This window comes from Globicephala melas, chromosome 3, assembly GCF_963455315.2.
Source record: "Globicephala melas chromosome 3, mGloMel1.2, whole genome shotgun sequence".
NCBI lineage: Eukaryota > Metazoa > Chordata > Mammalia > Artiodactyla > Delphinidae > Globicephala > Globicephala melas.
In genome coordinates, this window is record NC_083316.1 from 169849039 (window position 1) to 169860920 (window position 11882).

The window sequence follows — 11882 nt, forward strand, 5'->3', positions numbered from 1 at the left end:
CCACAAACTGACACACACGGAGCCCGCGCGAGGGGCGGGGCGCGCGGGCTTCCCCGCCGGGTCCCTGGAGGCCGGTCCCCCGCAAGCCGAGCGCGCGAAAGAGCGCCCCAAAGGCGCCGGCCCACGGCGCCCGCTGCGCTTTCCCTCCCGAAGGCGGGCTGCAGGGCCCAAGCGTGGACCCTGGGACACGAACACGCGCACCACGCCGCCACCGGGGACGAGAGGCCGGGCGCCCACCCGGCTGGGCACCCTACATTTCTGGAACCACCGGGACGCCTGTGTAAATTTCCGTTTGCCCTGTCATTTTCCAAAGGCCACTCAAAATCAGGGGACAGAATGCCTCCTCTCCAAGGGTCCGGCCAGTCCACCCACTCAAATTAGGTGACAGAACGCCTCCTCTCCAAGGGTCCTGCCAGCCCTCCCACTCAAATTAGGTGACAGAACGCCTCCTCTCCAAGGGTCCTGCCAGCCCACCCACTCATGATCAGGGCACAGAACGCCTCCGTTCCAAGGGTCCTGCCAGCCCACCCACTCAAGATCAGGCAACAGAATGCCTCCTTTCCAAAGGTCCAGCCAGTCCTGCCACTCAAGATCAGAGGGACAAAATGCCTAACTAAAAACAAAAACACAAAAAACTGGAAAGAGGGAGAAAAGGGTGTCCTCAAAAATAAAAAAGCTAAGCACGTTGACAGCGCCAAGAATTAACTACCAGGAAGAAGAAACCCTACATGTCAGATCATAAAGTACGGACAGGCAAGCCCGCCGGCAGTCCAGGCCCGGGGGTACCGGGGACCCCAGCCCGGCAGAGCCAACGGCAGCCCGGCTCGGGCGCCCCTCGGAAGCGCGGGGTCCCCGCGGCCAAGTCTGCGCCCCCGGCCGGCCCCGGCTCCCCTCTGCCCACCCTGCGCGCGGAGGCTGGAAACGGCCGCGGAGAACCACGGCGGGGCGGGAAGGAGGGTCCAAAGAGGGTCTGGGGACTCGAGTCGCTCCGTTTCTCGGTGGGCCCAGCGCTCGCCGTGGGGGAAGAGGGGCGGGGGTCCGGGGGGAGGGGACGGGCGGCACTCACGTAGACCGGCAGCGGCCACGGGTAGACGGCGGGCTCAGCCCCCACGGGCGACTTGAGCCTCAGCTCCAGCTTCTCCCCCATGTCTGCGCGCGCGGCCGCCGCACCATGCTAGTCGGGCGGTTGGGGGAGGGGCGGGGCGCCGCCGGCGGGGGCGGGGCAGGCAGGCGGGCGGGCGGAGGAGGGCGGGCGGGCGGGCGGGAGGCTGAGGGGAGGGGGCCTGGCCTGGGCCTCAGCCGCCGCCGCCGCGCTCCCGTCCGGCCCCCGGCTCCCTCTTTGTGGTCACAGGCCCAGAGCCTCCAGCGCCGCCGCCATCTTGGGCCGGCGTGAGGCGAGCACAATGAGCCGGGGGCCGGGCTGAACCACTCGCGGCGCGCGCGCGGGGGGGCCCGGCGCGAAGAGGCGGCGCGCTCCCGCTGCCCCGCCCGCCGCTCCGCGCGCGCCCCCCCTCAGCCCCGCCCCGTGGGCTCGCCCGCTCTCACGCACGCACGAACGCACGCACGCACGTCCTCGGCTGCCCCCGGCCTACCCCACCGGCCCGACGTGGGGACCCGGGGAGACCCCTCGGGGCCTGCGGTGGCGGGTTCGAGTCCACCTCTTGGCGTACCGTGACCACCCACCCCCCCCCCCGTCATTAATGACTGTAATTCCTCATTAAATGTGACAGCCGGAATCCCTGCTTCTGTTCCCAAGAATGCCGTTTATTTAGCCTATGCTAGGCACCAGACCCTGGACGCTCAGTACTGGCAAAAAAGGAAATGCCCTGCCCTCTTGGCGCTCCCATTTTAATTGGAATAGTAGTGACAATGCTCGGGGGAGAAAGTAAAGTGTCATCAACGCTACGGGGATGGTTAATTTCATGTGCGCACTGCGCAGGGCCCCGGCAACCACAAACATCCCAGATATGGTCAGGAAGGTATCCTGACCTGGAAGGACCTGAAATCGGTCCACTTTGCGTAAAGGAGATTGTCAATGCCACGGCGTGGGTGGGCCTCGTCAATCAGTTGAAGGACGAGAGAAGAATGAGTTTCCGTAGAAAGAGGGAACTGTTCCTCCAATGGCCTTCAGACATCAGCTCTTCCCTGTGTCTCCAGCCCAGAGTCCTGCCCTGACTTGCCTGCCTCACGGTCACATGAGTCAACTCCTTAAAACAAAACTATATATGTAAAAATACTGAATATATACAAGCCTATTAATTTGTATATGTGTGTATACATATTATATATATGTGTGTACGCATGCATATATATTGAATATAAGGTATGTACATACACGTTTATATGTATATACACATATGTTTATATGTGCGTGCGTATGTAGTATATGTATAAGTACTATATATAGTATACATAGAAACCTATATATTTGTGTGTCTATATTGTATATATGTATGTATGTGTATATATAGTATATGTATTATACATGTGAACATGCTGTATATATACACACCCATATATTTATATTTGGGTGTGTATATATACAGTATATGTACACTGTATGTATGTATGTATACAGTGTATAGGTGTGTATATATGTTGTATACCTGTATGTGTATATGTTGTATAGGCATTATATGTATATATGTATATACTGTATATATACCCACTTGCGTATGTATTTATATGTATATACATGCGCATATTTACGTATAGGTGTGTATGTGTGTATATACATTGTATATATGTATGTGTATATATTTTATACATATGATATATGTATGTATATATACTGTGTATTTATATATACAGCACATATATATTTTTATGCTATATGCTTTTATATGTAGGTGTATATGTGTGTCTATATGTATGTATGTGCATGTATTGCATTTATTATATGTGTATGTATAGTATATGTATGTATACTGTATATATACACACCTAATATATCTTTGTATGTATGTATATATATGATATATATACACCTAGGTGTGTATATTGTATATGTTATATGTATGTGTACGTACTGTATATATACAACTATGCATTTTATTATATGTGTGTATGTATAGTGTATATGTATGTGTGTATTGTATGTATTATGTGTATATGTGTGTATACATACTGTATATATACAAACTATGCATTTTATATGCGTGTATATATGTATGTGTGTATTGTATATACTATATGTGTATATGTCTGTATGCGTACTGCATATATACACAGCTGTATATTTTTGTATGCGTGTACATATGTACGTGTGTGTGTATATACACACACACCCTATGGATTCTGTTTGTCTGGAGAACCCTCACTGATACGGACACTTATGACAATTGAGCACCTGCTCTTTGCCAGCCAGGGAGCCAAACGCTTGTCCTTTCTGTGTCTCCCTTAAGTGTCACAAGTCCCGGGAGGGAAGGTGATGCCGCTCCTACCAGTTGAGGTGCCTCAGGGTCAGAGAGGTGCACAGGGCGGGGGGCTGGAGCCCGGTGGAGCCCAGGTGGAGTTCTAGCAGCAGTACAGCCTAGCAGTCCCACTTCCCCGGGTGCCTCTCACGAAGACGCCGAGGGAGAGACCGGGTCTGAAGAAGGGGATGAGGAAGCTTCCGTGGGTCTGCAAGCCCAGACCAAGGCTGACTCGTCAAGGGTGTTAGAGGTCAGGACTCTGGTTACCCTGGGGATGGGCTTACACAGATCCATTCCCATTCTGAAAAAGTATCCATTCTGCTCTTGTTTGTATGTTCACCCCCCTCCCCCAAATCTTTTAAAACAGATTCTCTTGGTTGCTGGGAGCACACACGGGGAAGTTGTGTGTGAGGGGGTGTGATCCAGGGGACAGGGAGGATAAGCCCCCCACTCGTAGGGCCAGGAGTGGCTCAGCTTTCTGAGCTGAGGATGGCCCACGAGGTCCCAGAGAGAAGGGTCCCTGCTCCGTCCCTGCTCCGTGCACCCCATTCCCAGCCTGAGAAGTCCAGAGCACCCACACACACACACACACACACACACACACACACACACCAGGGAGGAGAGCCAGTCACCCTGGCTCCCAGGCTCCGGCTCCAAGGCTCCCGGCACTAGGAGCTATTTTCAGCTTTCATGCCCTAGGACACGCCAGAGCTATTGTCTCCGGAAACTCTCTGTCTCTCGCCCGCCCGCCATCCCTCCCTCCCTCCTCCGCCTCCTCCCCTCCCGCTCCAGCTGTCCTGCCCTCCACCCTGCATTTCTACATAGGATGGCTCGCTTCTCCCCATGCCCACCCCCACCGTTCCGTTCGATGGATGTGAAAGCAAGCCCTGGGGACTTCCCTGGAGGTCCAGTGATTAAGACTCCGAGCTTCCACTGCAAGGGGTGAGGGTTCGATCCCTGGTCAGGGAAATAAGATCCCACATGCTGCCTGGCACGGCCAAAGAAATAAATGAATAAAAAATAAAGTTATAGTGATGAAACAGCCCTAGTGGTGCAAGGATGGGACGTATAGCTCTATGGTAGAGAATAAAGGTCCAGAAACAGATAGATGAGAACTTGATATGACAGAAAGTGGGGAAATTAAGGAGTTTTCAATAAATGGCATTAGGACAATTGCATATCCATGTGGGAAAAAAGTAAATTAAAAAAAAAAAGCAAGCCGTGGTCAGGTGTGACCTTGGCCCCAGGGCCATTGGCACAAATTGTGCTGTGGGACGTTCTTCCTTAGACTCCTCCCTCCCTCCTGTGTCACTGTCACTTCCTCCAGAACCTTCCTGGACTCCGCTACACAAGCCCGGGGTGTGCCCTCATCCACCCTGGATCACCAGAATTCCAATCCCGGCCCACCCTTCCCCGCCAGGTAAAGAACTGGGCCTGGTCAATAAGACCGTAGAGGTCCTCGGCCATTGCTATTGCAGTTGGAATTGTTACTGTGTTTACACAGGGTGACCAACACCCGCCCCCAGTTTGCCCAGGACCGCTCAGGTTTGAGCGCTGGAACTCTGGGGAAACCCTCATTTCCGGGGAACCCCAGAAGGCTGGTCAGCCGATTTAGGACGGATCTTTCACTTGAGATCCCAACGCCCGAGAGCCAGAAAGGGAATCTCCCCCCTCCTTCCATGGTAACCTTCATTTATTCATCCACTCATCCCTTTATTCAACTCCTTTATTCAGCAAGTATTTAGGAAGCATCTACTACATAGCAGACACTCTTCTAGGTGCTGGGGACAGTAAACTGAGAAGGTGTGATTTGTTACATGGGGATGATGTCTCGGAGACCACTGAAGGGCAGGGGAGGTGGGAGAGGGAAGGGGCAGTTCTAAATGCAGGCGCTGACAGGATTGGGGCGGACCTTGCCCTGGGACAGGCTGGTTGCTTCAACACAGCTGTCCTCGCCCAGGGCCATCCTGCCCCCACCTCACCCAGTTCTTCGGTGATGTCTGGGGAAAATCTGTGGTTTTCACACTTGGGAGGGAGGGGCCCCTGGAATCAAATGGGTGGGGCCAGGGATGCTCCTGAACCCCACACAGTGCCCAGGAGGGACCCCCAGCAGAGGATGACCCGCCCCGAGTAACCCCAGTGCCACGGGGGAGACTCTGTACTAACATTATTCAGACCAGCTGGTGCCCCCAGATTCCTGCACAGGCAGGGACTGTATCCGGGCCACCTCTGTATCCTGAGGTGACCTAGAGTGGGGCAGCCAGGAAGGCTGAGATGAGTATCGGGGGTGAAATGACAAATCTCTGTGCCCACCCTCCCCGCCTCACCCCAGAGGCGATGGCCTCTATCTCTTCCCTGTGCAGGTAGCTTTTCCCTGAGCCATTTCTTCTTGTCAAGGTCCCTGTCGCAGATTGGATTCCCCGAAGATGACGTTGAGAGCAAGGATTGGAATGCAGGTTGTTGATATGAGACGTGCAGAGAACAGATAGAGCTGCCATAGGGTCCTGCAATTCCACTCCTGGGCATAGATCTGGAGAAAACTCTAATTCGAAAAAATGCATGCACCCCTGGGATTTCCCTGGTGGTCCAGTGGTTAAGACTCCGTGCTTCCAGTGCAGGGGGCATGGGTTCCATCTCTGGTCGGGGAACTAAGATCCCACATGCCATGTGACAAAAAAAAAAAAAAGAAAGAAAAGATACATGCACCCCAATGTTCATTGCAGCACTGTTTACAATAGCCAAGACATGGAAGCTACCTAAATGTCCACTGATGGATGAATGGATGAAGAAGATGTGGTACATATATACAATGGAATATTACTCAGCCATAAAAAGAAGGAAATAATGCTATTTGCAGCAAAGTGATGGACCTAGAGATTATCATACTAAGTGAAGTAAGTCAGACAGAGAAAGACAAATATCATATAATCTCACTTATATGTGAAATCTAAAATACGACACAAATGAACTTGTCTACGAAACAAAAACAGACTCACAGACATAGAGAACAGACTTGTGGTTGCCAAGGGGGAGAAAGAGGGAGGGAGGGTTGGTTTGGGAGTTTGGGGTTAGCAGATGCAAACTATTAAATATAGGATGGATAAACTACAAGGTCCTACTATCTAGCACAGGGAACTGTATTCAATATCCTGTGATTAGCCATAATGGAAAAGAAAAAGAGTTTTATTTATAGGTTCCATCCCTAACTGAGCTGGCCCATCCCCTCCCATGGTTCTAAGTGCAGCCCGAGGCTGCAGACTTCCTACCATGGTCTTCAGCTCCAGAGCAAGCCACCTGCAAACCAGCCGTATCTTCCCAGGGGCTGGCAACTCTCCTTTGCTACTAATTCCAAGACACATCCAGATAGCAAAAATGTGACCATGAAAAGAAACTCAGGCATGTTCAAATCAAGGAAATAACATACTTATCTCTGTTTAGCACTTGCTTAATTTTAGAATAGCTTAGAGTTACAAAAATGTCGCAAAGATCTGTACAGAGTGTACAGAATGCCAGTGGACCCCGACCCAGTACCCTTATTTCCAACACATTAGTACGACTTGTTTATCCAACTAAGGAACCAAGATGGATACATTACGATTAACTAAAGTCTACACTTTATTAGAATTTCCCTAGTTTTCCCCTAAGGTCCTTTTTCTGTCCCAGTCTCCTCTGGGCTGTGACATTTCTAAGACATCCCTGGGTTTTGATACCTTGAAAGTTTTGAGGAGGACTGGTCAGGTATTTTGTCCCTCAATTTGTTTATCTGTTTGTTTTCTGATGTTTTTCTTATGGTTGGTCTGGAGTTCCGGGGTTTGGGGTGGAAGATCCAGACAGAGATAAAAATGCCATTCTCCTCAGGTCACATCAAGGATACACACCATCAGTGGGACTTACGACAAACGAATTTACCCTTGATCACCTGGCCAGTATCGTCTTTTTTTTTTTTTTTTTTCTGCGTTTGGTCTTCGTTGCTGCGCGCAGGCTTTCTCTAGTTGCGGCGAGCGGGGGCTACTCTTCGTTGTGGTGTGCGGGCTTCTCATTGCAGTGGCTTCTCTTGTTCCGGAGCACGGGCTCTAGGCATGCGGCCTTCAGTAGTTGTGGCTCGCAGGCTCGGTAGTTGTGACTTGCGGGCTCTAGAGCTCAGGCTCAGTAGTTGTGGCGCGAGCTTAGGTGCTCCACGGCATGTGGGATCTTCCCGGCCCAGAGCTCGAACCCGTGTCCCCTGCATTGGCAGGCGGATTCTTAACCACTGCGCCACCAAGGAAGTCCCCAGTATTGTCTTTTAACCCTCAGGTGGACATTCCTCTTCCTCAAAGGGCCAAAATTAAAGACACAGACAACGCGGAGTGCTGGTTCAGGTGGGAGCCACTGGAACACCCGTATCTTCCTGGTGGGAGTGCAGATTGGAGCAGCCACTTTGGAAAACTGTCCAGCATGATCCACCAGAGCTGACATTACTACTCCAGGTCTCAGCAGTTCCCCTCCAAAGGGCACACCCAAGAGGAACATGTCTACTCCCTTCTAAAGGACGTGCACCAGAATGTCCATGGTGGTTCTATTCACAGTAGCCAACAACTGGAAATAATGTAAATGTCCTTTCAGAAGACAACGGGTGAGGGACTTCCCTGGTGGTCCAGTGGTTAAGACTCCGTGCTCCCAATGCAGGGGGCCCAGGTTGGATCCAGATCCCGCCGTGCCACAGCTAAGACCTGGCACAGCCTAAATAAATAAGTATTAAAGAAAAAAAAAAAAGAAGACAGCGGGTGAATAAACTGTGGTACATTCATATCCGGCGTCGCAAAGGAGGAGACTGCCACTACACACAACAGCCTGGATGAATCTCAAAATACAAAGGTTGGGTGAAGGCTGTCACACACAACAAAGAGGACATACTTAAGAACTCCATTTACATGAAGTTCAAAAACAGGAGAAACTGATGAAATTAGAAGTCAGACAGAGGTTTTCTCTGGGGGATATTGACTGAGAATGGGCATGTAGACTTCTTGGGGGCTGGTTACTTAGAGAAAGAGATGGATAGTTAGATTATAGATAGATAGAAATTTATTAAACTGGTCACTTGGTAATGTGTCCTTTTTTTGTTTGATTTTTTTTTTTTTTTTTTTGCGGTACGCGGGCACTCTCACTGTTGCAGATCACAGGCTCCGGACGCGCAGGCTCAGCGGCCACGGCTCACGGGCCCAGCCGCTCTGCGGTATGTGGGATCCTCCCAGACCGGGGCACGAACCCGCGTCCCCTGCGTCGGCAGGCGGACTCTCAACCACTGTGCCACCAGGGAAGCCCCTCTGTGTCCTTTTTGTATGTATCTCATACCTCAAATAAAAATGAAAGAAAAGAATAAAATAAACCTAGGTCTGCGATGGTGGAAGTGTAAAATGGTGCAGCCACTGTGGAAAACAGTTTGGTGGGTCCTCACAAAGTTAAACATAGAATTGCCATGTGATTCACTAAATTCTATTCCTAGGCAGAGAGCCAAAAGAATGGAAAACAGGGACTCCAACAGATATTTGTACACCCATGTTCATAGCAGCACCATTCACAATATGCAAAAAGCAGAAACACCTCAAATTTCCATCAACAGATGAGTGGGCAAACAAAATGCGGTCCCCCCATACAATGGAATATTATTTAGCCTTACAAAGGAAGGAAATTCTGACACTCGTTACAACATGGATGAACCCTGAGGACATGATGCTCAGTGAAATAAGGCAGGCACAAAAGGATAAATACCGTCTGATTGCACTCACACGAGGTCCTAGAGAGTCAGATCCACAGAGACAGGAAGTAGATGGTGGGGGCCAGGGGCTGGGGGAGGGGGACAGAGAGTCAGTGTTTCATGGGAACAGAGTTTCAGTTTGGGGAGATGGGAAAGTTCTGGAGATGGATGGTGGGGATGGTTGCCCAACAATGGGAATGTACTTAATACCAGTGAGCTGTGCACTTAAAAATGGTTAAGATGGTACATTTTATGTTTATGTGTACTTTATCACAGTTAAAAGAGAAACAGTGGTAGCAAATACAATCCTAATAAGCAGCTTTGCAGGCAAAGCTTCTGCCCCAGAAATCTGGACCCCCCTCAGCGTCCTCTTGATGCCTTCCCGATGCCTCCTTTCCTTTGTCCTGGGGTCAGTGAGCTCATTCTTGGCAAGACTGGGAGCACGGATGCATCTGTCTCAGCAGGGAAGGAGGATGAGAAATCTGTATGTCAAGGTGAAGGTCATCCAGCAGATGTAACTTTGGACAGATGTCCTCATGGAGAAAAATGGACACCATACATTCTACGAACAAAGCAAGGTGCTGAGGGGTGTGCAGAAGAAACGCATGTTTGCACACACACACGTATATACAGTGTGCTTGCGTATGATGGGCTCTTTCTGGCTCACAAGAAACACACCACGCACGGTACCTGGAAGGGAAGAGTAGATTGCTATTCCCAGATATCCGAGTCTCTCCCAACAAGAGGACCGTGCACATCCCCACGCTCTGCCATGTGTGTTTACAGGGTCTCCCGCTAGAGTGCTCACAACATACACCCCTGCCCCACTGACCCCAGGCTTGATGATGCAGAGAAGTTACCTGCTGCTGCATACAAACCAGCACACAACTTAGAACATCCACCATGTAATACGCTCCTTGCTCTGTAGATCAGCAATTTTTCAAAAAAAATTTATTGGAATATAGTTGCTTTACAATGTTGTGTTAGTTTCTGCTACACAGCAAAGTGAATCAGTTATACACATACATATATCCTCCCTCTCTTTTTTGGATTTCCTTCCCATTTAGGTCACCACAGAGCACCGAGCAGAGTTCCCTGTGCTCTACAGTAGGTTCTCATTAGTTATCTATTTTATACATAGTATCAATCGTGTGTATATGTCCATCTCAATCTCCCAATTCATCCCACCCCGCTCTTCCCCCTTGGTGACCATATTTTTGTTCTCTACATCAGTGCCTCTATTTCTGCTTTGTAAATAAGATTGTCTATACCAATTTTTTCAGATTCCACATATATGCATTAATATACTATATTTGTTTTTCTCTTTCATTCTAACCAGTATGAGGTGATACCTCACTGTAGTCTTGATTTGCATTGCTCTAATGATCAGTGATGTTGAGCATCTTTTCATGTGTTTGTTGGCCATCTGTGTATCTTCTTTGGAGAAACGTCTATTTAGGTCTTCTGCCCATTTTTGGATTGGTTTGTTTGTTTTTTTGATATTGAGCTGCATGAGCTGCTTGCATATTTTGGAGATTAATCCTTTGTCAGTTGCTTCCTTTGCAAATATTTTCTCCCATTCTGAGAGTTGTCTTCTCATCTTTTTTGTGGTTTTCTGCCATGGTTTTCTGTTCTCTGTAGCAGAAACTAACACAACATTGTAAAGCAACTCTGCTCCAATAAAATTTTTTTTTAACATCAAGCCTGGGGTCAGTGGGCAGGGGTGTATGTTTTGAGAACTCTAGACCCTGTCTTTAATCAATATTCCTTAGGGGAGAAAGCATGGGCCCTTAAAGCCTCTCCAAATGGCCTCAAGAAGTCTGGAAACTTCCATCCTTGTCCTCTTTTTTTTTGCCAATCATGATTCAAGGATTTATTAAGTCATACATGCAAAACATACTGCTAATCATATTAACAAAAGATCAATGTAAAAACACTCCACAATTCTGCAACTGTCAATTTAAAAAATTTTGTTCTAGTGGTTGAAAGGTCCAAGCTCGTATTCTTGCCAGCGGGTAAGTTGTACAGAACTTCGTTAGTACGAGCACGGGGTTGACAGAACCTCACAGACCCCAAGGAACATCGTTAAGGCAAGGACAGGAAGCGTGTGCACGCTGTGAGGCAAGAGGCGGTCAGTGTTATTAGTCCAGGTGCAGTGTCGGTGATCTGGCAGGGTTTACAGTTTAAGAATATCTAAATATGGGCTTCCCTGGTGGCGCAGTGGTTGAGAGTCCGCCTGCCGATGCAGGGGACATGGGTTCGTGCCCCGGTCCGGGAAGATCCCACATGCCGCGGAGCGGCTGGGCCCGTGAGCCATGAACGCTGAGCCTGCGTGTCCGGAGCCTGTGCTCCGCAACGGGAGAGGCCACAACAGTGAGAGGCCCGCATACTGCAAAAAAAAAAAAAAAAGAATATCTAAGTATTTTAAAAACTGTAAAGCTGCAACATAGGATTTTTACACCTGGTTACTAGAAAACCAAGGAAAGCACTTATAGCTTTGGATAAGGTAACATGAAAACAGGAATGCACTTTTACTAATCTACAAAAAAAATTTTCTAATGCATATTCAGAACGATTTTATAATACAAGGAGGCATATTGCTCATTAAGAAGGGGTTCTATAAGAAAAGCACTTATTAAGTTAGCAACTATGAGAATGATGAGGTCAAAGATGGATTAAATGCCCAATTTCAGGAGGGATGGGCACATTTAAGGAAAAGGAAAAGCTTAAGAAAA

At 49.2% G+C, this 11882-nt stretch overlaps 1 protein-coding gene across 4 annotated transcripts in view; it reads right to left on the reverse strand.

Moving 5' to 3' along the window:
• The window catches only part of DOT1L (DOT1 like histone lysine methyltransferase), a 54868-nt gene extending 53682 nt beyond the window's left edge, over positions 1-1186 (reverse strand). For 2 of the 4 annotated variants that reach the window (XM_060297414.1, XM_030845780.2), the window contains exon 1: positions 1067-1186. In XM_060297414.1, the coding sequence (XP_060153397.1) occupies positions 1067-1147 (81 nt within the window). In that variant the 5' untranslated portion in view covers positions 1148-1186. The remainder of the gene's footprint in view (positions 1-1066) is intronic. The other 2 variants (XM_060297416.1, XM_060297417.1) reach the window with 2 other exon arrangements.
• Positions 1187-11882: the final 10696 nt, after the last annotated feature.